Consider the following 24,033-nt stretch of genomic DNA (forward strand, 5'->3'; position numbering starts at 1 on the left):
GTTGAAAGTGATCTGTGGCGCTGCCTCTGGTGTTGTAATTATGGACATCCTTAATGTTTATAAAGTATTTTGACAGGTACTTGGGTATCATAGTGGTGTAGTGTATCTTGTACACCAGGCCCATTGCAAGTTGCTGTACTCTGTCAACTACTCTGAGCCACCCCACTCTTAACTGGTGAGTAGCGGTGAGGTGAGTCTGATAGGGAAGTCTAAGCAGGACCCTAATTAGTTTATTTTGGGCTGTTTGTAGTTTAGTTTTCAGGGCTTGTGGGGCGTCACAATACCATACGTGGACTCCGTAGTCAAAGAGGGGCTGGATTATTGCACCAGCTATGGTCTTCAGTGTGTTGGAATTGACCATCGGGGCGATCCTCTGTAGGAAACGAGTTCGTTGGTTGATTTTATTTATTACTTTAGAAGTCATCTTTTCACTGGAAAGATTAGCTTCAAGGATACATCCTAAGTAAGAGATTTCGTTTTTTCGTTATCAAATATCAATACAGCGATGTAGAAATTCTCTGTTACAAGTAGGCCTACGACCGGAATTCCAAATGTACTTGAGCAAAAGTACAAAGGTATTTATTGTCAAGCATCAACATATAGACTTAAAGTACCAAAAGTAGACGTCAACCACTCACTGGCTGTTTGCAACCCTGTGGTGCATGTGTGCGCGTGCACGAACGTTAGAGAATGGGCACGCGCGTGCGCGGTAACCATAGAGTATATGGCGGTAACGTGCGCATTGCTTTCAGAGTCCCGGTTTGAGTGGCTGAAAATATGGTCACCCTAACCAAAAGTAAAAGTACTCAGAAATTCTCTGTTACAAGTACGACCGGAATTCCAAATGTAGGCTACTTGAGCAAAAGTACAAAGGTATTTATTGGCAAGCATCAACATATAGACTTAGAGTACCAAAAGTAAAAGTACTCAACAAACATTATGCAGAATGTCCCATTTCAAGTTTTCAAAAGTATACAAATCTTTTGAAAATAGTAGATCTACAAGCTCACAATGCGTTATTAGTAGGCTAAAGTGTTCATACCTCAAAATTGTACTCAAGTAAGGAAAATTTAATGTAGCCTATCTACTTTACATACTACTACGTCCAAGTGATTACGACGAGCAACCTCCTCCCCTCTCCATCCAGTTTCTTTAGAGCGGACAAGGCCACCAGTTGAGTCACAGTATTTCATGGGTCACGAGTTTCGCTGTAACAGTTGGCAATCAGAGATTTTCATTGGACTGATCCGTCGAGATGTTCAACTGTCTCTACGAGTCTTTAGCGTTCGTCAATAACTGACTGACATCATGTATCACGCGGCCATACATTACGAGTATGCGTTGAGTAAATGCGTTTACTGCATTCAGAGTATTTTTATTAGTAGCCCTGGCATAATGGGAAGAATAAGCTAAACAACCAAGTGGGGATGCAAATTGAACGATTCTAATGAACTCAAAATCCCATGATGCACCGAGGTATTCGTTGTTTTTATTTCCAGGTCAATGTGGATTGTGGATAACTGAGCCGGGAAAACGTGTACCAAAAGTTGTAAACTGCCTCAATATGTCTGGCACCCTTCATTGATTGAAAAGGTATTATTTTCGCTGTTTAATCACGTGTGTATGAATGCGGATTATGTAGACCTATTTTTTTATACGGAGGAGAGTAATAACTCTCCAGAGTGAGACTTGAATTGCTTAGCTGACATTTAATTTGTTATTGTATTTATTCTCAATTAGCTGGAGACCTAAACGCAATTTAAACGGTAATTCACCGGCGATTGGCTGTTAAGACCCCCTTTGGTGTTCCAGTATGTTATTTTATCATGACAAACGTTTATTTACGTTTTAAGAGTAGGCCTAACTGTATTTTCTACAGCTGATTATGTATTTATTAATTTGTGATAGATTGTGTAGAAATTACAGTAATGGAATGAGACACCTCCTAATTACTATGTAGTTATCCTGTGTCTACTCATTACGTGCTAAGGTCATGAACTGACTGATCCGTCCCTCCCACCTGTAAGTCCCTCCTTACAACACAGGGTGAGAGCCTGGGATTAACGCTATTCTTAGTGTGTGTAGGTAGCAGTAGGCAGCAGACCTAGAGGAGCAAGAGCCATTTCAAAACGTATGGAGTCTACTTCTCTAATATTATCATTTTGAGTGACACCTCTTTCATTTCCTCCTCTCTCCCTCTCTCTCTCTGAACAAGCGTGCTTTTTTCTTGTCGGCATGGACCTCGGCAAGGCAAAGCTGCTGAGGACAGGCGTCAACGCTCTGCACCAGGCCATCCACCCGGTGCACGGCATCGCCTGGACAGACGGCAAGCAGGTCTGCCTGACGTCTTTCTGCTTCACTCGGGGCGAGGTGACGTTCGGGGACATCAACGTCATCGGGCAGTTCGAGCACGTGTTCAGCCTCTCCTGGGGCCCGCAGGCTAGCCCGGGGTCCCCCGCCTTGCTGGCCGTCCAGCACAAGAAGCACATCACCGTGTGGCAGCTGCAGCTCAGCACCCTGGAGCAGAACAAGCTGCTCTGCACGCAGACCTGCGAGATGAGCGAGCCGTTCCCCCTGCTCCCCCAGGGCTGCGTGTGGCACCCACGCCTGGACATCCTGGCCGTGCTGACCAAGAGAGACACCTCCGTGTTGTTCGCCGTCAGGGTGGACAACAGGAGGATCAAAGCGGACATCAAAGGCAGCGGCCTCATCCACTGCGCCTGCTGGACAAAGGACGGCACCCGTCTGGTGGTGGCCATCGGCACCACGCTGCAGTCCTACATATGGAACGACGCGCAGAAGAGTCTGGTGGCCTGCTCCTTCTGCCCCGTCTTCGACGTGGGAGGCTACGTCTGTGCCATACAGCCCACAGGGGAGGCTCAGGTGGCAGTGGCCACGGAGCTGCCCCTGGATAAACTTTGCGGCCTAAACGCTGGCATGGCCTTCGAGTTGCCCGCGGAGGCCGAATCGCTGCGCGCCCGAGGGTCACACTCTGTCGCGTCTGACGACGACAGCTCTGTGTTCTCCCGGAGGAGGTCGTTTGACTCGGACAGATCCGGCATGTCCCCCAGCCCTGGACCCATAGATCTCACACACATCCTGGAGAGGCACCGCCGCTCCGACCCCAGCCCCCTCATAAACCTTCGCCGCAGGGACAACATGACCGGTTCTGGCCAAGACTCGTCGCACCTGATACTGGTCACCTACGAGCGGAAGGTCACCACCACCCGGAAGGTCAACATTCCTGGCATTCTGGTCCCAGACATCATCGCCTTTGACCCACGGGGCTCCACGATGGCCGTGGCGTCCAACTCCTGTAACATGGTGCTGGTGTACTGCATCACGGCCTCGTCCATGCCCAACGTTCAGCAGATCTCTCTGCAGAAGAGCGAGAGGCCCAAAGGAGTCTGCTTCCTGAATAAAAAGACCCTGCTGCTGATTGTGGGCAGGCAGAAGTCCATGGACCCCGCGTTCCTGAACGCTTCCAACACAGACAAATACATGCTGCGCATCATGGTTAAGGAGCTGTTTGACGGAGAGAGCCCTGAAACCACCCTTGACGCAGGGATTAGGAGGCACTCGGATCATCGCCTGCCTAAAGATGACAGGGAGATTTTGGGGATAAAGGACTTGGTGTTGCCTGGAGGAGGGGTAGTCGGAGTGCGCTCACCAGGCAGCAGGCGTAGACTTGTGGAACAGGTAAGCGATCCCAGCCCTGTCTCCACCTCCCCCAAACAAACACCGGACCGACGGTCCATCACGGTGGACGGCCTCGACATGGACCGTGGACGCATGACCAGCCTTGCGGTGGCCAGCCAGGCCAGCCGGGACTCCAGCCGCGCCAGCTCTCCGCGCTCTGAGCCCGCGTCTAACAAACCCCGTGCTGAGGGCACGCCGCCCCCGGCCGACAAGACGAACACTGCTACCGAGCGCTCTCTGGAGCAGCTGGTTCAGACCATGGAAAGGCTGTTTGGCCGCTGTGCAGAAGTACAGCAGTACCTGACTGAAATGAGAGACTACACGCAGAACGGGAGGAAGCCCCCGAGCGTGTACCCAAACGCATGTGAACCCCCATATGTTAACATCACGTGTCAGGTATGTTTTTTTGTATTTAAATATGTACCCTGCTGCATGCTGTAAATATATTACGCACATACATACCATGATTATTTTTGTTTTATGCTATCCCACCGCATGTAGATTATAAATTTGCACAAATCAAAAACGGGAAAGCATCTTTGTGTCATTTCAGATGTTGGCGTTGGCTATTCAAAAATAGCAGATATTCAAGCCCTCAGCATGTCACTTCGTGCCGTGCTGCGAGCTTGTACATCTGCTATTTTTGAACATTCTTGAAAGATCTTGAAAGTGTGACTTATTTAGAAGGCATCTTAAGGTCTTAATGTGATAAAGAAAGATCTAATTGACACGACATGGGGTTTACGTGAGAGCCGATGGTACTGTGAACATTTATTTTCTTGACACCCCTGCTGTTCACCTCTGTGCAGAGACAGCTGTCGGAGAACGTGTTCATCGATGAGAGGCGGCCGGTGTTGCTGTGTGAGGGGAAGCTGTGTCTCCGTGTCCTGCAGGACCTCTTCGACCTCACCTTAGTGGAGATGATGTATGGTACGTCTGCATCGAGCCTACTAACTAACTTGTTCTGTTTTCAAACTTCATTACGCAGAGGGGCAGCGGTTCATTTGTTGAATTGTCCCCTTTAATTATAACAACCTAGGCCACAAAGTTAGGGCCATCACAGGGGGCCAATTGGAAAGAAGAGGAATACTGGGGGGTCATTTGTATATAATTAAGTTTCAATTAAATTCATTATAGTGACAGTTTAAACACTTTGATCCTGGTGATCTCTGTTTTGGACATCAAAAAATGTCAAAATCTTTCTCCTTAGTTTTGAAAACAAGATGGTGCATCTCAAGGGGTTTGTCCTCTAAATAGTTACCTTATTGAAACTGGTTGTTTTTCCAATCCATTTCGCAATAGATGGGCCACAGGCTATGGCTATTTGGGGGTCCTTATACTATACCTTTCAATCCGGGAACCCCTTTTGGGGTTGCTGTTGCTATGTACAGTATATAGCAACAACAATCTTTGTTTTTCTTATGTCAGGATTTAGAAGATGTTTTTAGAATCGGCCTCAGGTCTAAATGGGTTAATGGAAAGGTTTGGGAACCCTTGGCCTAAGACAATAACGCACTAGTATTCATTAGCCTCTAATGCCAAGTAGTTACCAGTCATTGTTCTACACTGTATTTCCATCAATGTGGTGTCTTGAGTCTCCATGTAAGCTTAAACAACAGTCTCATCTTCACGAAGAAGCAATATACTGTACTGTACTGTACTGTATAGTCCAGATCTCGTGTTAATCTTAATTCTGTCCAGACAGAGAGTACAAAAGGTTAGTAACTCCCAGGAAAAGATCTTTCCCTGGCTGTATTTTCAGCAGAAGCTTGCACGGTCTCTAGGTCACCTGGGTCACATAAGCCATAACCCGCCTACATTGAAGACCCAGCTGAGAATAGACCATATTCACACCGTGGCCATCTTGGATCACATGACTTCCTGGGATAGCAGCCTGCATTACAAACCATTGTGAACAATGGAGCGATGGTCCCAAAATATTCAGTTCTATTCAACCAATTTATTTTTACCAAATTGACAAATGGGCAGATGACAACAACAGCATCCCCAAAAGGATTAAATAGAAGGGTACATCCACAATATTCATGGTAGTTAGGTTGCAAGCTACTGTGTACAAAGACTTGCTATCTATGCAGTGCTTGCTCCACTATCATATTAATTATTTGTTGTTAGATTGTTTCTGATTAATATGCAAAAATCACGATACAGTAATATTAACCATGATGGCAGAGCAAGCACTAGTCTGCATACTGTAGCAAGTCTTTGTACAGAGTAACACTGCAACCTAACTACCATGAATATTGTGGATATACCCTTCTATTTAATCATTTTGGGGATGTTGATGTTGTCATCTGCCCATTTGTCAATTTGGTAAAAAGAAATTGGTTGAATAAAACTCATATTTTGGGACCATCGCTCCATTGTTCACAATGGTTTGTAATACAGGCTGCTATCCCAGGAAGTCATGTGATCCAAGATGGCCACGGTGTGAATATGGTCTATGCTCTATGGCTTGCTCAATTTCTTCCAACTATGATTTTAAAATGCATTATTTTCCTTCAGGGGAGTAAGAAAATACCTTATTTCATTATGGGGGTTTCCTTATGACGTGGTATTGTTGAGCGGTGTTTCTCTCTGAGTCTATAAATGGAGGTGATTAAAAGACTAGAGGTGATTACAGGTCTTAATTCAGAAGCAGCTTACTACTACTCTAATTAAACGGCCTGCGTGTTTGTTGCTTCTTCATGACCGACTCCCCTAATGCTGATAAACACAACATCAATGATGTCGGTGACACAATTGAGGGGATTTGTTGTCTTCTGTTACCTTTCTCCCAAACCTCATTATATGCCTATGGGACACGTGGGGATGAACAATAATGGAGATACACAGGCTATACACAGGCTATTGCATAAGTGAGAGGGGGTTCAAAATGTACTTTTAAACAAGGTATTACATATATGGTATTAGTGCTTTTGGTTACCGGCTGATACCGACAATAAGCCACTCCCTACCTACTTGTTGCAGTGGTCTTCAACAGGTGGTCCTGGACCCCAAGGGGGGTCCTCAGAGTTACTACAGGGGGGGCTGCCAAATCTTTGTGTGAAAGGATATACTTTTTCACATTAACCATTTGAACCCTAGCATCACTATTATGAGGGGAACTTTAGTCAAAAATAGCAGATCTATAAGCTCACAACGGTTTTGCAATTTTCAGTAAAAAGGCTTTGTTGCGAGGGGAAAAAAGAGCAGACCAAGTACAGATCGAATGGTCAAATGTACTAAGTATTGAGGGTTAAAGTGGTTAAATTATAGAATTTACCGGTAGAAGCTACCGGTATCGATGCTACCGGTATCGATGAAATCGATGAAAATCTGTGGAAAAGTCTGGAACACAATTTTATACAATATGTAGTGGGGGGGTCCCTGCTTCATCTGTCTCTTAGCTAAGGGGTCCTTGGCCTGAAAAATCTTCCGAACTAGAGCAGGGTTTTCCAAAGTGTGTGCCTTGATGTCAGTCCATGCCGCAGAATAATTTGATAACATTTAGAATTCATCAATATCACTTCGCTATGCTGTAAAACAGACCTGATTTGCACTGTACTTTTTTAGTTATTTTTCTGTCTACGGCCAACTGTCTTCACCAAAAATAGCAGATCTACAAGCTCACAACGTGTCACACTTGTGGGTGAACTTTCCCCCCAGAATGGGGATGCAGGGTGGTTAAACTTCAAATATAAAGTTATTTTCAGTCAGTTCTAATGGAAACGGATATTTCTCTGTGACATAACCTACCGTATCTCTGGTGGAAAGATGTACATATTTACGTTGTGTAATAGGATGTAAGATTCAAAAAGTTAACAGTGTAATTCAGGAGTAGCCTGGGGCCAGCCTAGATACTAATGCATCTAGCTAACTAACTGGGGCCAGCCTAGATACTAATGCATCTAGCTAACTAACTGCAGTATCTAGTCTGGAGTTTCTCCCATTCAGAAGAAATTCATGGGAGGAGGTAACAAAAAACTAGGGGTGGAGGGGAGCTGGGGAGGGGGGAGTCATCCCTACCTTGTTTTAACATGGCTGGGATGTCTAGCTCAGCTAGGCTAATTCAGGAGTGCCGTGGATGAAAAAGGTATTTACAGGGGTGCCCTGAATCAAAAGAGTTTGAAAACCCCTGAACTAGAGGAACATTTATGTCTACATTGGTGACAACAATTTCAAAACATTAATTCGTGCTGACCAAATAAGACAGTAAAGACACAATCAGATATAACAGCACTTGTATGTTTTCTCTTCTTCCAGGTCCGTTGTGGGTGGTGTTGGTCGCCGATGCGGACGGCTTTGTGCCCTTGACATTCAAGACGAAAGAGGAGCTCATGGTACGGAACGGCAAGAGGAAACCATCCCTGCGGACGCCTGGGAGTCCGGAGAACTCCTGCCCACCCAGCCCAACCCGCTCAACCACCAGCCCCAACGTGAACACACTGCCCAACACAAGTCCTGAGCCCTCAACAACATAGCACCCGTCGTCATATGGACTCATTCTACCCACTTGCCTAATGCACAGAGATTCAACTGATCTGAACAACCAGAGCAGAGCTGCTGTGCGCGATAGCTTCTTGCTTTCTAGGAATATACTTTTTGTTTTTTTCTTTGATTACAGGAAACTGTTGCACGTTTTTTTTAAGCTACCGTTTAGGCCTCTAGTGCCGCTATTACAATATCACTCTGTTGTATTAACTCACGGGAAAGTGCATCCTTAATAACTTATGAAAACAAGCAGTTCCTTTTTCCCAGTGTCAGGTGAGGTCACAACACCAGGTTGTGTAGTAACACAAGCCACCACTAGAGGGCAGCATCAACAAACAACAATGACATTTTGTTGTGCAAATTCTGACTGTTGAGTGTAGTAATGCAGTGGTTCTCAAACTTTTTGGTATGGATTTAGCTCTGGGAACACCTTCTAACGCTATGGATTATTATATGGATTATGCCACTGGCACAGACCCCCATAGCTCTCATAAGTGGACCCTTATTTGGTTCCATTTGTACACTCGCTGAGTTACACACCTGTAAGTGTCCATTTGGTTCCTAGCTTTTAATCATTAAGCTGGGGACCCCCTGGAACCCCCCCAAGGACCTAAGAGGGCCCCCGGACACAACTTAAAGAGGTGGTGCCATAGTTTTGTTCTTTTTCTGGTTTTCATGTGTCTATGCCGGGGTTGACAGTACTTCATTAGACCCCCTGGTGTGGTTCTTATGTAGCCTGGTTAATAAACCAGACTGCACAACACCACCCCCTGACACGCAGTGAGGAATTAGTATGAGCAACGCCAGGCTAGTTCTTATGAGCAATTATGTATTCCCTTTGTATTTTGTATTTCTTCCTGGAGGCCTGACACCTTGTGGGTCAAAAGCACCAATCCAAAAACAGTGAGTAAATGACATAATATAATCATCCCTTCCCCTTTTACTTTACTTAATGAATTGGTGGGTGTGGCCACATAAAAACCTAATTTTAACTTTCTGTACACTTTTTTTGGAAAAACATCTTCCTCCTAGTATAATCATAATACCTGATAATCATGGCACTGCATCTTTAATCATTAAGCTGGGGACCCCATGGAACCCCCTCAAGGACCGCAGAGGGTCCCCGGACCCAACTTAAAGAACGACTCCAGTAGTCGACATTGAAAGGAAAGTAAGCCATTTACCATGAGAGGGAGTGGATTGTTGGCTTCGCCTCGTGCCACAACCCTGAAACAGTGGTAAATCAGCCAACAACCTACCACGACCCTCGAATGGTAAATTGCTTTTCTACCACTTCTACCATATAAATGAAAGAAAACACAGTTGTAACTTGCAAGGTTATTTAGTTGCAATCATTAATTGTTTCAGTGGGCGGGGTCCATGAGCCAACTCAAGGTTGTTGACTGATTTACCACTGTTTTAAGCCCATCAGAATCCAGTATCTGAACATGTGACCACAAAAAGTGGTAGAATGTACTTCATAGCATTGTGATGGTCTATCTCACCATGGGAACGTGAGACTCAGTGGTGGCACTTTGACAATTAAACTGGACTGCAATATTGATTGATTGTATTCTGGTGTTTGCCTTGCTATATCTTGCCTTTCAATGTTTGTCTGTTTGTCTTATACGATCTGTTTTCAGGACAAAGAATTCAGTTCAGTCATTCTACTAACCAACGTCAATAGCTTTTATTTAGTTCATCGAGCTGTTGTAATCAGATACCATTAATAAATACCAGCAATATAGAACCTAACACAGCAAATGCTAATATACATTCATTATTATAAATTAAGTATTTGCATCTCTCTTTATTTATATATAGCAGTACATTACATGATCATGTGGAAAAAACACTTAAACTCAAAATAGTTTACAATAAAACAACTTGTTTGGTTAATTGCTCAGTGTAATATACACTAATGGATGGAGAACATCCCAGTTGGATTCTGGAATACGTGGCCATTGGGATTTGCAGAATCCCTCCCCGTCAAACTTCAAATCACACATTTCTTAAATCCTCCATTGTTCTGGAAGTGATGCCTTGTTTCCTTTGGGAATCAGCAAAAAATACAAAATTAGAACCCCAGCATTATTACAAGCCACTTGCACTCCTCCATAGCAGTATTGAACGTTTATTGTAGCACTTAATAAAGCAAAAATGTTTCATAGAAGTATAATTAAGGTTGAATCGAGGGTTCTAGACAATATGTTTCATAGAAGTATAATTAAGGTTGAATCGAGGGTTCTAGACAATATGATGGCTGCTCACCGTAGCTCCTCCAGGCAGACTTTGTTCCTAAGTCGGACATCTTCGCTGATGGGATAGAGGATCAGGATCATCAGCCCTGTGATGATGAAGACCACCGGCGCTCCACCGATGAGCAGCTTCAGTGTGTAGGCCACCGGGGCAGGCTGTCTGCAGGCGCCTGTGTCATAGCCAGCAAATCTATAAACACACACACACACACACATCCCATTTACACTCAAGTTACAGGGAATCAACCTCAAGGCGAATGAGGATATAGTATGACACCATTAGCAGCATGTTTCATTATACATGAGTGTTGTGGTAAAGTGGCTAATGAGTAGAGCTAGCCAGAACAATGCTACATGCACATTCTTATTTTGTAGCACATACTATTGGCACTCTTAATTGATCAACCACTTTGTCGTACAACAATGTCTCTCAGAAATGACTAATCTTGCTTGAAAATACGCGATAAATTAGGCAAGGTTCATAGCTCTTACTGTACTCTGACCTTTGTAAATGGATAAGATCAACTGTTAACCAAGTTAATCCTGCATGGTGTACCTATTTTGGACATAATATATAATACATAGGAAAAATAGAAGATTTACATCTACAAACTCACAACATGGTGTAACTTGTAGACTGTCTATTTCTGAGACGTTTGGCGAATTAGAAAGTGGTAAAATGCCAAAACGGACTTACTGCAGGCACAGGGTGGAGACTCCCAGGGAGATGCTGGAAGCAAACTTGGTGAAGAACACGTAGAATGAGTAGAAGATGGCCTCATGACCTTTAGAGTAGGGGTTAGCCAGTCTGAAGTCATCCACCACATCTGGTAGCATGGACCTGAACACACACACACAAACACACACACAGGAAAACAGAATGTAAATAACAAACTTTTCTGGACTCTTAATTTACAGTATATTATGTTTTGTCCTTGCCTGATTGGTTTGTTTTGTTTTTTGAGGCTTTATTTTGTGCCTCACCACTAATGACCAGCGTCACTGTTATGATATAGGGACGGCAAGCTAAAACCTCAGGCCCTCACTTCAATCATCTTACACAACCCAGTCGAGGAGGCACCGTCTGAGGATGCAAGGTCTACTTATAGGCTCCCTGATAGAACGGAGGACTTAAATTACAGAACTAATAACACGATCAAATGATCGTCAGTGCCATCGGCCCACGGAACACATTCGGGATAAACGCTAGGTAAACAAATGTCCCTCCCACACCAAACGGGTCCCCCCTCCTGGGAGACCCTGTAATTTGGGTCTGAGGGAGGGAGGGGACGGTGTAGGAGGTCTGCCATGGAAACGACAGAATAACAGAGAGACAACAGGACAGACAGAGGATGACATGACATTGCTCTGCTCCCCGCTCTGGTGTTGTAATAGCTGTTAGCTTTAGATTTTAGCATTGGCTATTCCAAAAAATAGAAGATCTACAAGCTCACAGCACGTCACCTCATGCCACACTGCGAGCTTGTACGTCATCTGCAATTTTTTAACATTTTAGACAAATCTTGAAAGTGTTTTTTGAATCATTTTGAGTTTTTAACACAAATCTTCCCTTCTGGTAGGTCAATGGAACAAAATATTTTCAGATGGGGGTCCACGACAAATACATATCATTTTGGGGGTCCTTGGCACTAAAACGTTTGGGAACTAGAACTAGAATCAGAATGCATTTGTAGAATCTGCCTCAGGTCTTAATGGAATAAATCAAATCAAACATTCACTCCACACATTCACATGATCACTTTTCAACTCTTGGGATGTTAAGCAATGGTTCTCAACCTTTTCAGCCCGCGACCCCCAAAATAATCATATTTTAAGTGGGGACCCCAACACCCTGACGAGCACTAAGAGTTGAGGCATTTGTAAAACACGGTTCTACATGCTCACAACGCCTCGCAACGAGGCGTTGTGAGCATGTAGATCGTCTATTTTCACAATTTCTGCCTTTAATATTTCACAATATGGCCAACGTTTATATATTTTATTTTAGAGGTGTTAAAAGAGTCTTAGAAGTCCTTAAATTGCCACTTTAGAAACGTGCAGATACCTTCTATACACTTAAACTGTATGTTGTTGGGTTTTTTTTACTGTTGAGTGAGAAAACAATGTTTCACATTAAGCTAGTCATCTGGGGACCCCCCAAAATAATTTGGGGACCCCCGACCCACAGGTTGAGAACCACTGATGTAAAGAAGGATGGTTACCATGGCAGCAGGAGCGATGCGGCCACACTGAGGCCAGAGGAGACGGCCACCACGTAGGCCACCACCACGTTAGGAATGAACACCAGCATCACCGTGAAGGGCATGATCCACTGGAAACACAGCCAAACAAAACACAACATCAGCTATACCAGTGTTTTCTTAAACTTTCACATTTCAAGGTTTTCCCTCAACAGACGTGTATGGGTCAAATTTAGATCCCCCCTAAAGGAACCCACAGAGTCCCTGGAGTCCACTTTGTGAACCACTGAGCTATACAGCCGAGCCGTTGTCTGTGTGAAAGACTGAGAAAAACCGAGCATGAAAGGAAAGTATGATAAAAGATCTTTGTAATAATACGCTTGTCCAAGAAGTCATTTAATTTGTTTGTTTTTTAAGTATACTCTACAGAGTTTTGCGTTCACTGTAGCAGTTTAATTAAAGCAACAGTTCCCATTGTGCCAACTTGGAGGTAGGAAAAGTGAAACCTTTATCATTTTTATGATATTTTAAAAACGTTAAAAAAGATATATCTCCTTGAACTTAAACTTGAATTGTCTTTGTGAATGGAATTGAGTTTAAGAAAATATTTGCCTTGCTTTCTATATCTTTGTCCACAAGATGGCATCAATAGCACACAATCTAAAGGTACTCATGGTATAAATAACTGCTTTAGCACCTCAGAAAAAAATCAAGCACAGAAGAAATCAAAACACTACTCACGGTGATTCCGCAAAAGGCAGCTGTCTTCTTCCCGAAGCGTTCCAGAAACCACTGCCACAGCGGGATGCTCACCACAGCAGAAACCTGCATGAACAAACGGGTTCAACCGGATATGTGTGAGGTATGCATGTGAAGTGACTGGTTGTGCAAGCTTGTCAGTCAGCTCGATCAATATGTTCTGGGAAATTAATTAGTAATGAAGATGACGGCTCATAGCAAGTATTCGTAAGTGGAGCAGCTCTTGCAAAATCGTCGGCGGGGTTTCGAGTAAAACTAAAGATATGTTTGTAGAAATAACCATGACAAAAATGCGAATACATTTAACACACGCATGACTGAACAGGTAATTTTGACATTTTATTTTATTTAGAAATGGAATTAGATTGCTCAGGAAACTCTCAAAATATTTATTTCATCTTTACAAAACGTCTCAGATGGTAGCGAAAAAACAGGACTTGGCTTGTATGTTTAGGAAAAGTTATTAAAGGGCAAATTTCGAAGAGTTTCCATTCCACCTCTAAATCTCAAAATCAGGCTCAGTCATGCGAGTGTTGGGCTGGATCACCTGTACTTTGTTAGTTTTAGTTTCCTTTTTTTGTACATGCACTAAATAATATATGGTCTGTTCTGTTGTCAGTACACATGCACTGTAATCCCCACAGAAGCATCTTCATAGGTGGTCCCAAGAAGGACAGGACGGTGACGAAAGGCGTACTCACCAGGATAGTCAGCACAATGTTCTGGAAGTGATCCCTCAGGTCCACAGCGTAAGTGCAGAACAGGACAAAGTTGCTCTGCACCAACTGGAAAGCACAGATGAAATGTTATTTAGAACCTGCCTCATCCTGTCCTGTCTATTCAGCACCATGCCTGCTTGGCATCTCCCTGTGTTGAGTGCAAACTGCCAAGCAAAGAGTAGACAAGAAAAGATGCTGACAGGATTTCCATGCAGCGGATTATCCCAACTCTGGGCTTGCAAGAAATGACAACTGACACCTCCTCTGAGAGGAGAGAAAGAGAGAGAGAGAGCGAGAGAGAGAGAGAGAGAGCGAGAGAGAGAGAGAGAGAGAGAGAGAGAGAGAGAGAGAGAAAGAGAAGCTTTGCGGCAAGATTCAGATATCTAAGAGTCTGAAATTATGTTAAAGAATAAACTATTATGTCAAAAATGAAACACAGCAAGTGTCCTTTTATCTCAATACAAACAACAAGATGACATGCTGTGTTAAGATCTGATAGATTTTGACTTTAAAAGCTCCAGTGAGTGTTCAGCGACGCTGATCAAATCAACATTGAGCGCCCACCATTCAGGCACATTTCAAATCCAGGTAGTCACCCCCACAACCTCCAGCCCCCCCCCCCCCCCCCATTTACAGTAAATGCCTCATGTGTCATGTCCGAGATGAGCTTTATAAAAAAAGTATTTACCTGAATGGCCACCGTGATGAAGAGGAATGAGGCGGTGAGGGTGAGGTACGGGCCATGCCTCATCACCAGGAGAAAACCTTTGTGGAAGGGGATCTGTTTGTCCGTCTTAATAGCGTACGGGTCTGAAAAGGGCATACAGTTTGGGTCACAAATTATGGAGACAGGACCAGGCCCAAAATAACAAAACAGGTAAGTCATTTTCCGTGTATGCATAGACCAGGGGTCGTCAACTTTTTCAGGCCAAAGACCCCTTAGTCGAGAGAGAGATGAAGCAGGGACCCCCACAAGGCCGGAACTCATAGATATCATATAGTTTCATCGTTTGACAGCACAATCATCAGTGTATTTTGGGTTAATATAAATTTGTGTTTTCAGATATTTAACCACTTGAACCGTCAATAAATAAACTTGACCTTTCACTCTGTACTTAGTCTGCTCTTTCTTCCCCTCTACACCAAACCTCTTTGCCAAAAATAGCCGATCTACTAGCTCACAACGCCTCGCAGCGCGAGGAGTTGTGAGCTTGTAGATCGGCTATTTTTGGCTAAAGTTCTCAAAATATGGACACTAGGGTGGTACAAGTGGTTGATATAGAAATGGAGAAAAAAAACTTCTACTGTATCACACAAAGATTTGGAGGACCCCCTTTAGTAACTCTGAGGACCCCCTAGGGGTCCCGGTCCCCCTTTTGAAGACCCCTGGCATAGACACTTGGTGAGAAGAATGATTACAGTCAAACTGTTTCAGCCTGTGACACACCCCTCTTTAACCACCACTAAACCCTATATTGACATGCGTTCCCCAAGGCTCCGCTCTATCCTCAGCCCAATCCTTTTTTCCCTCTACACAAATTCTGAAAACAATGGTCAATTGGACTGTTCGTTTTCTCACTGTTTGTTAAGTGCTACGTTCTTCTCTTCAACGTAACTATTATTCCAATGTGTAACTGCTGGTGACACCCATGAAGTCAGCCCACCGTGCATTGATAGCATATGAAATAACACACCGATACATGACTCTATAGATCCTTCCCTGTTGATAAGCAGAGGGGTTTGCTGTCTGGCAACACTATAAGTGACCCCCTGCATTGCGGTGGATGCTTGGTTTGCCCCCACAGGGGGTTTAAAAGTACAGTGAAATACAGTACAGAGCGGGGAAAGAGGGAGGGCATCTCACCAGCAGAGGCAGTGGGGCTTCACAGTGACCATGTTCAATCATCTTAGCAGATTATTATACTGTAGTGTAGGGCAGTGATTCTCAACATGTGGGTTGGGACCCCAAGGGGGGTACCCAAATTATTGTGGGGGGTCCCCAGATGATTAACTTAATGTGCAACATTGTTTTCTCACTCAACAGTAAACAAACCAACAAACATTTTAAGTGTATAGAGGGTATCTGCACATTTCTAAAGTGACAATTTAAGGACTTTTCAATACTTCTAAAATGACAAATTAAACATTGGGCAAATTGTCGAATATTAGAGGCAGAAATTGTGAAATAGCCGATCTACATAGCGAGGCGTTGTGAGCATGTAGATCAGCTATTTTCACAATTGAACCGTGTTATAAAAAGTGCTCGTCTTAAGAGATGTGGTTTGAGTTCGCCCCATAGCGGACCGTGCATTTTGAAATGAATGTGCTATATGTATAGAGAGTAACTAATGTGTAGAGTGGCAGATACCTCCCCCTTGGATATGTGTGTGTATTTCTATAAGTGTTTATTTTTTTATTTTATGATTATGTTTGCTTTGTTTTTGTGATTTATATGAAAAATACAATAAAACATAAATGAAAAAAAAAAAAAAAAAGTGCTCGTCAGGGTGGGGGGGTCCCCAGTTAAAATATGATTATTTTGGGGGTCGCGGCCTGAAAAGTTTGAGAACCACTGGTGTAGGGCGTGTGGAGAAACACACTGCTCCTCACCCAGCCCATAGTAGGAGCTCGCTGGCGCAGCGACAAAGATTGCTTGCCTCCCCTGCGAACACGGCCAGTTGTGTTCGTATGGACGCTCAATGTAGTTACTTGTGATATTTTGTTACATGAATGGCTTGATGGATTGTTGCACACATACGTTTAGACAACACAATACAAAGCATTGATCGACAACCCAACGGGCCCAAGAGAATAGTGTTAGAAATGGTACAGGGAGAGATACTCTATTATGTACAGCGTTTTCTGTAAGAACTGCTGATGGGGCACTTTGGAAAGGGGTGAAGGGTCAGTGCACCGCGCAAGTGTGCGTTCACACACATAGTATAGTATTATATTCCCACAATAAAGTGTGTACACACAAACACTCACCATCTTTCTCCTTGACTCCCAGGACCATCACCACGGTGCAGACGAGGAACACGCCTCCGATAACCCCGGCCGCTATCATGTACACCTCTTTCTGCAGAGAGGAGCAGGGGAATGAACATTAATCCATCTCTTCTTCTCTGAATGCACAAGGCAGCAGCACACCGTCTTCTATTCCGGGCTCGTCCATAACAACATTTTTCATGCTTTGTCGTACACAGTGCCGTCAGTTCAGCAAAAGCTAAGATATATGGCAACATGTCTGGTCAGGTCGCATTTACTACCAAAACCTCCACCGGCTGTCTGTCAGTCAGTCAGTCTGTCCGTCATGTCACACTTTTCCCCAACTCATATCTCCGCCACCGTTGCACCAAGACATGCCAAACTTTGCACACACACTCCTTGCCTGCCAATCCACAACCTCCACCTCTCACGTCATACGGGCAGCCATAGTTACACCTGGAATGTTGAATCTCCATATATGGAGATAACCTACGCATCACACAAAGTCTGACCTCACCAGCCCATACTTGGGCATGGACGACTTATATCTCCATATACGGAGATGGCCATATATGGAGATACGATGACATCACAGAGTCCACAGCTGATGATGTGGCGTGATGTCATACAATACACAAACAAGCCCTAAGCTATAAGCTTAGTTGATGCTGGCGATAAGGTCTGAGTCGAGGAATGCTCTCTTCCCTGGTAAGAATTGCCCCTTTATATAGGGCTTGTTTGTGTATTGTATGACATCACGCCACATCATCAGCTGTGGACTCTGTGATGTCATCGTATCTCCATATATGGCCATCTCCGTATATGGAGATATAAGTCGTCCATGCCCAAGTATGGGCTGGTGAGGTCAGACTTTGTGTGATGCGTAGGTTATCTCCATATATGGAGATTCAACATTCCAGGTGTAACTATGGCTGCCCGTATGACGTGAGAGGTGGAGGTTGTGGATTGGCAGGCAAGGAGTGTGTGTGCAAAGTTTGGCATGTCTTGGGGCAACGGTGGCGGAGATATGGGTTAAGTTCTTACCGGACACCACTGCGACTCCTTGCCTGCCAATCCACAACCTCCACCTCTCACGTCATACGGGCAGCCATAGTTACACCTGGAATGTTGAATCTCCATATATGGAGATAACCTACGCATCACACAAAGTCTGACCTCACCAGCCCATACTTGGGCATGGACGACTTATATCTCCATATACGAAACCACACATTCTCTGGCCCAAACAATGCAATACATTTGCCACACACATCCCCCTACACTCAGGAACCAATGCCACTTACAGCCCTCTTTTACATGTGACCTGACGGTCGCTTACCTCCCGATTAGGGAGTCTTACTGGTATTCAGTTCCTTATATGCTCTTGAGACACAAATACACGTTCTGAAGTGACACTCATCATTCAAGACATAGTGTATTCTCAACTTTTTGCTGCCGTTGTTTTTAAGCAGCTCAGCCCCAGGCTAAGCCAGCGCAAAAAAAGAAAAAAAAAAGAAAAACACCCCTTCCACTGTACAAATAACGACATCAACAGGAAAGAAACCTCAGGCTGATCTGTATCCTAAAATACACACTTAAAGGTTTAATGCCTAAAGAAAAAAACCCCAACAGGAACTGCACTGCCTTAAACAACTCAAGGTTGTTTGCTATTTTTCCATGTGGCACAGCAGAGCGGCTTTATTATTTATTCACATCAAACGCTCCTCGTTTTCCGCGGAGCGAGGGAGCGCCCCCAGACGGTGTGCCACCCTCACCCCTGACCACGGAGGAATGCAGCGGGCTGCTAAGGGAAGGGCTTTGGAGCAGCGAGCGGGCCGCCCCGATAGGGTTCACACAGGATCCATTGGAAAGGAACCATTTGAACACCCCGAATAGCTGTGGCGGGGACCAAAAATCCGACACGGGACACATTGGGCTCTCAGTGTCGTTTCATCTTCTCAGAGAGTCCCAGAAAGGGATTCACTGTGAGGCTCTGCGGGTTGTCTCTGGCCCTGTTTACCCAGGGCCCTGCAAACAGTAACACGCTCTCATCATGTTGTGTTATGCTATCCCAGTTTAAGTTAAGACTGGAGGTGGAGTTGAAATAAACTACAAATATTTCCAACGTATTGAATTTGGGGTCTGGGGTGCCTTCCAAGTGTTCTCGGGTGGGGTTATAAATAGGCTTAATGGTATACAGATTGTAGAGGGCCCCTCAGTGTGGGGCAGAGGTTTGACGGGTCTCATGTGAGGGAGGGGAACCCCTTTTGTGGTCAGAGTGAAAAGGGGAGCCGGCTCCGGATGCAGGGTTCAGATATCAAACAGTGGTTATAGAAAACGTGAGGCCATTTTGAGGTGGTGACTGCTAGACAGTCAGTAAATATGAACTTAATTTAATACAGCACGCCTTTTCACTCAACGTTGGTGTATTGCTTGCTGCCCTTTTTCACCTCCAAACGAAGTACAGAGCTAAAACTTTAAATAAGCTTGTTGTACGACGCTGTCATTTGTGTAAAATAGCCAAACAGTTTTAATAAAGATGTGAAAAGTGCGTCTTGTTGTTCTGTTACTTGTCTGTGAAAGCTACAACATACGTTTATGTCCATTGTCTTTTCAATGGATGAGAGGTAATTGCAACTTTTTCAGTGGAATATTAGTTAGACCACCAACCACTGCAGCTGTGCTAGTTATATTGTATGGCGCCGTGCACCCTCAAAATAATTCCCCTAGTTTAAAATGTGTTTAGTTTGGTATAATCGTTTTGTTTCTTTTGGTGTAATAGTCGTTTGTTATGTCCATCTTTTATTCTTATGAGGCGACTAGCAAGACTAAACAAATTGATTTGCATTATGTGGGGAACAAAAACAACGTGTCGCCAACCGGAACACTCTACCATAGAGATTGGGTAAAATAACATTATATTCATTAAAATAATTTCAGCTTTAATCTATGGTGAGTTTCAGGCTAGTTTCAGGCTGGATTTAATCCATATTCTACTTGGCTGGCGTCTGTCCTCAGGTCAGGCCAGGGCGGCTGAAACTGTCGCGTCTGATACTCACAGCATGCGACAGGAAGTCCTGCGAGTGCACCAGGCTCCTGACGACCTCCGCTCCACTGCCGTTGCCAAGGTGACCGGCGGTTGCGTTGTGCGTCTGGCAGTGTTTCCGCGTGTGAGCACCGGCAACGATCTGGCCCTGGATGGCAGCGCCCACCAGTGTACCCATCACCTCTAGGGTCATACCTATACCACCATGCCAACACATACGCATCAAAAACACAATAAACAAACAAAACATGCATCACAAAAAAAGAAAAAGACCAGAAATTCTGTTCCATCATACAATGCGATGCAGACTAATTAACCTACGGTAGGCCGTGGCTGAATCTCTCTCCTTCTGGTCTGTGCTCAGGAACATGGTAAGAGCAGAGTAAGGCACGTGGAAGCACTGCAATAGAGCCGAGAGACACATGTATAGTTAGAGCATGACAGGAAATTAAATACAATAAAATAATCAGGGCACCAACAGGCAAAGGAGACAGCAATTGTCTGGGAACAGCCACAGGCACTGAGACGTTTGAGGGGCCGACGTGTCAAAATTTGTTGATGAAACAGATTTCAACTGACAAGAATAATGAGTGAAAGAAAAGTTAATGTAATGTTTTAAAGTGGAATAAAAAAATACGTAATTGTTGACTTTTAAGTGCCTATCAGTGATGCGTACAAAAATGGCGTAGACAGTAACCTTCCCATCTCTTTGACTGCCTCCTTCACGCGCCTTTTATTTTGTTGTCCTGGCCGGGGAAAACCACCGACACAAATGTGAATCATACGTCAATGGTAAACACTTGACTTTCCGTGCCGACAAACCTCAGCTCTCTGTCTTGCCCACCTAACCCGGGGAATAAGGCACACAACATTGGCCTTTCTTCCACTTTTTAATTTACACTGCAGCCCAGTCAGCATTGTGGCTGCCCAAGCGTCCACAGTGAGCCGCGAGTCCGCGACCAAAATAAATGCGGCCGTGAAACGTCCTGCCATGAAAGTCTTCAGGCCTCATGGTGGCTACGCAGCATGTCATTTGTGGGGCCTTGCTGGAAGCGTCCATTTATAGAATTAAAAACGGTTTAACTGTCCAATATGAAGCGACAGGGAGAACTAATCAATTTAATGCAGCCCATGATCAGAGGCTCCCATGCGTTAATGAGCATTAGTGTATTTTTGCATGTGCTTACATTTGACAACCCTCAGAACAATAACAGCTGTTACTGTCCCAGCTCGCTCCACACACACACACACACACATCCAGAGACAATGAAGAGAGGCTAAAAGTGGTAACCAGCATTTACCCAGCCAGCGGTTCCTGGCGGGAATGGTCATATACTTATCAAGTAGTTAGAGTGACATGCCATTAAATCTGGCCACAGTGCGGCTACAGCGGTCTGTGCACTCTGCAGTGCATTATGGGGGTTAGCCCGAGAGCACAACAGCTCTGAGAGGGACTCGTGAATGGACTGGACCACAGTTAACAAAAGGAAACCAGAAATAAATACACATCCTTGTTGAGGTCCCAATATCTTAGAGCTTTGGCTGTGACTTTCTATATCGCTTAACCAAACCTCTCTCTGGAGATGGTGGAGTTGCGAGATCTATTGTTTAATTGCACAACAAAACAAAACAAAACAAAAAGCATTTGGCATGAGATGAATGGAAATGTAAACAGTAGCACTGCTTTGCGCCGCAATAATTAAGTGGATTGCTACTTACTGTATGTATTTATTCATTGATTCATTCATTATGTTAACAACAATAACAATTGCAGTTAAAATAAGATAAACATGAAAAGAAATAAAGCAGGCTGGCAGCAGTTTCTTTTTCAAAGAGTTTCTTTTTTTTTGCAATTGGTTACATGAAAGTAAAAAGCTGAACAGCTCATTTTACTAACCTGGCCTATAAACCAGTCCAGGCCTAATTTACTGTATACTGTGTGGTGTGGTATGACCATGTCTTTTGCTGAAAATAACAGTGTTCCGTTTACATTTCATTATGTTCAACGAGCAATATGGTCTAAATATAAATTATATTTTGTATATTGAAAAAAAGTGGGAAACACAGTTGTAATTGACGACGAGCTGTGCGCTTGTAGTTTGGCTATTTTCACCTTTTGGTGTACGACGAAGTATATAGCAGTGAAGAGTTTAAGGCCCTTGTCCAGTTCTGTATGGAATGACGTGCGATGTGAGAGAGGATACTGTACTGTACTGTACCGTACAGTAAGTGCATTTCCCTGTACATCTAATGTACTCGCCCCGGTGATGGTGATAGTGTTTCTGGAGGTGACAGCAGTCATACTTACAGTGACCAGTGTCTGGTACAGGCAGTAGAACCCTAAGTACCAGAGGAACCTGCTGCCAGCAATCGGTGGAACGAACCAGAGGTAGAAGTACGACACCACTATGAACGGAGTACAGCCCACCATCCTGGAGAACACAGAAACACACAGCGACACACAATCAAGACTCAAGAACAGTTTAAATTGTGACCAGGGATGGGACGATATGAACATATCATATCACGATTATTGTGACAAAAGAAATTGCGATTTACGATATTATCGCGATAATCATAATCCATTATCCTGGGGCAGAACATTTGCCAAAAATAAATAAAAAAATAGCAGATCTACAAGCTCACAACGCGTCGCAACTTGTAGATCGGCTATTTTTTGGCTAAGACATTTGATAGAGAGTGGAAAAAAGACTATCAAGTACGTATATTATAAGTACCTTTTACCAATTATAGAGGGTTTAAGTGGTATCGGATATGCAGCTCGGCAAATAAAAGGTGAATTGATCCCAGTGCATGACGGAGGACGATATCACAAAAAATGTAATCTCCATGACATGATTATCGTGAGTGTTATTTATCACGATAAACGATAATATCGCTTCTTATATTATGTCCAGGAATGGGAGAGACCCATGCACTCAAGAGACCTCACCACCTTCCTGGAAAGAGCTCTTTCCATGCCATATAGAGATGATGGCCCCTGACGGTCAGGGTCTATGGGTTGTAGTAGAGCATGAAGATTTCAGGACCTTCTCTCTGACACCTTGAATTTCCTCAACTGCCTGAGGTGACTCTGAAAGTCACATTCTAGGTGATTGTATTCAGAAAACCGCCAGAGTACTATTGAATGATTCATTCCCTTGCAGGAATACTGTACATTTGCAGAGAGTAGTCGAGGTGTGTTCGCCTACATTCATATTTATATCTAGTAATAGTTCATGCATTATGCAAATCCTGGTTGGTCCAAGTGCAGATGGCCAGTCTCCTATTTGGTGTTGTGTATCTTATTTTCAGCTTTTTAGTAGTAAAACGGCATGTCAAGTCAGAGTCAAAACCCAGACCCCGCCACCCTAAAACGGCATGTCAAGCCCACCCCAAAGCCCACAGAGTCAGTGTCTTGGTCTGCTCCTCTGCCCCTGCTAGTTATGTTCTTTAGCCATGAACATGTATTGCTTCCTCTCAGTTTTGTCTGTTTCATCAGCCTTTGGACTTATATGTTGTCCAAAGGCACACACCGTACTATATTCATTAGCCAAAATGGAAATGTGGGATATTTAATTTCTCTAAAAATCGGATAAAATGTTGATTAGACGTATTCACTGTCTACTGTCTGAATATGTACACTGCTTTGTGTCTATTTAACCTGGGAAAATCCAGGTACAGTGCTAGTAATGGTGCAAAGCAATGCCAGTTGGCCTATTTTGAAAACGTGAGAGTTATATAACATTGATAACAATTTTAGAGCATATTTCCAGCAGATTACTGGAAGGCTTAGTGAAGCAGTGTATGATTATGTGTTTGTCCTGGGCTGTGCGGAAGGACAGTGAAATACCACAAACCCAAGATGTGCA

General features: G+C 44.0%; 2 protein-coding genes across 3 annotated transcripts in view; one reads left to right on the forward strand and one right to left on the reverse strand.

Annotated features, from left to right (window-relative positions):
* Positions 1-1,527: 1,527 nt before the first annotated feature.
* wdcp (WD repeat and coiled coil containing) lies at positions 1,528-8,180 on the forward strand (the record flags this gene model as incomplete). Its single annotated transcript, XM_080744882.1, has 4 exons — positions 1,528-1,593; positions 2,216-4,095; positions 4,509-4,629; positions 7,963-8,180. The coding sequence occupies exons 2-4, from the start codon at positions 2,236-2,238 to the stop codon at positions 8,178-8,180; spliced, it is 2,199 nt and encodes a 732-aa protein (XP_080601008.1). The 5' UTR covers positions 1,528-1,593; positions 2,216-2,235.
* Positions 8,181-10,130: 1,950 nt separating this feature from the next.
* Positions 10,131-24,033, reverse strand: part of mfsd2b (MFSD2 lysolipid transporter B, sphingolipid) — a gene marked incomplete at its 3' end in the record, with an annotated part of 29,696 nt that continues 15,793 nt past the window's right edge. The window contains exons 5-15 of one of the 2 annotated variants that reach the window (XM_080744508.1): positions 22,470-22,593; positions 20,483-20,561; positions 20,175-20,356; positions 17,116-17,206; positions 14,816-14,937; positions 14,110-14,193; positions 13,391-13,474; positions 12,671-12,780; positions 11,146-11,289; positions 10,462-10,638; positions 10,131-10,240 (exon numbers count right to left, since the gene is read on the reverse strand). In XM_080744508.1, the coding sequence (XP_080600634.1) occupies positions 10,192-10,240; positions 10,462-10,638; positions 11,146-11,289; positions 12,671-12,780; positions 13,391-13,474; positions 14,110-14,193; positions 14,816-14,937; positions 17,116-17,206; positions 20,175-20,356; positions 20,483-20,561; positions 22,470-22,593 (1,246 nt within the window). Of the gene's footprint in view, positions 10,241-10,457; positions 10,639-11,145; positions 11,290-12,670; positions 12,781-13,390; positions 13,475-14,109; positions 14,194-14,815; positions 14,938-17,115; positions 17,207-20,174; positions 20,357-20,482; positions 20,562-22,469; positions 22,594-24,033 lie in introns of those variants that run through there. The other variant, XM_080744509.1, reaches the window with a different exon arrangement.

Source organism: Nannobrachium achirus, assembly GCF_963921795.1.
Source record: "Nannobrachium achirus genome assembly, chromosome: 16".
NCBI classification, from domain to species: domain Eukaryota; kingdom Metazoa; phylum Chordata; class Actinopteri; order Myctophiformes; family Myctophidae; genus Nannobrachium; species Nannobrachium achirus.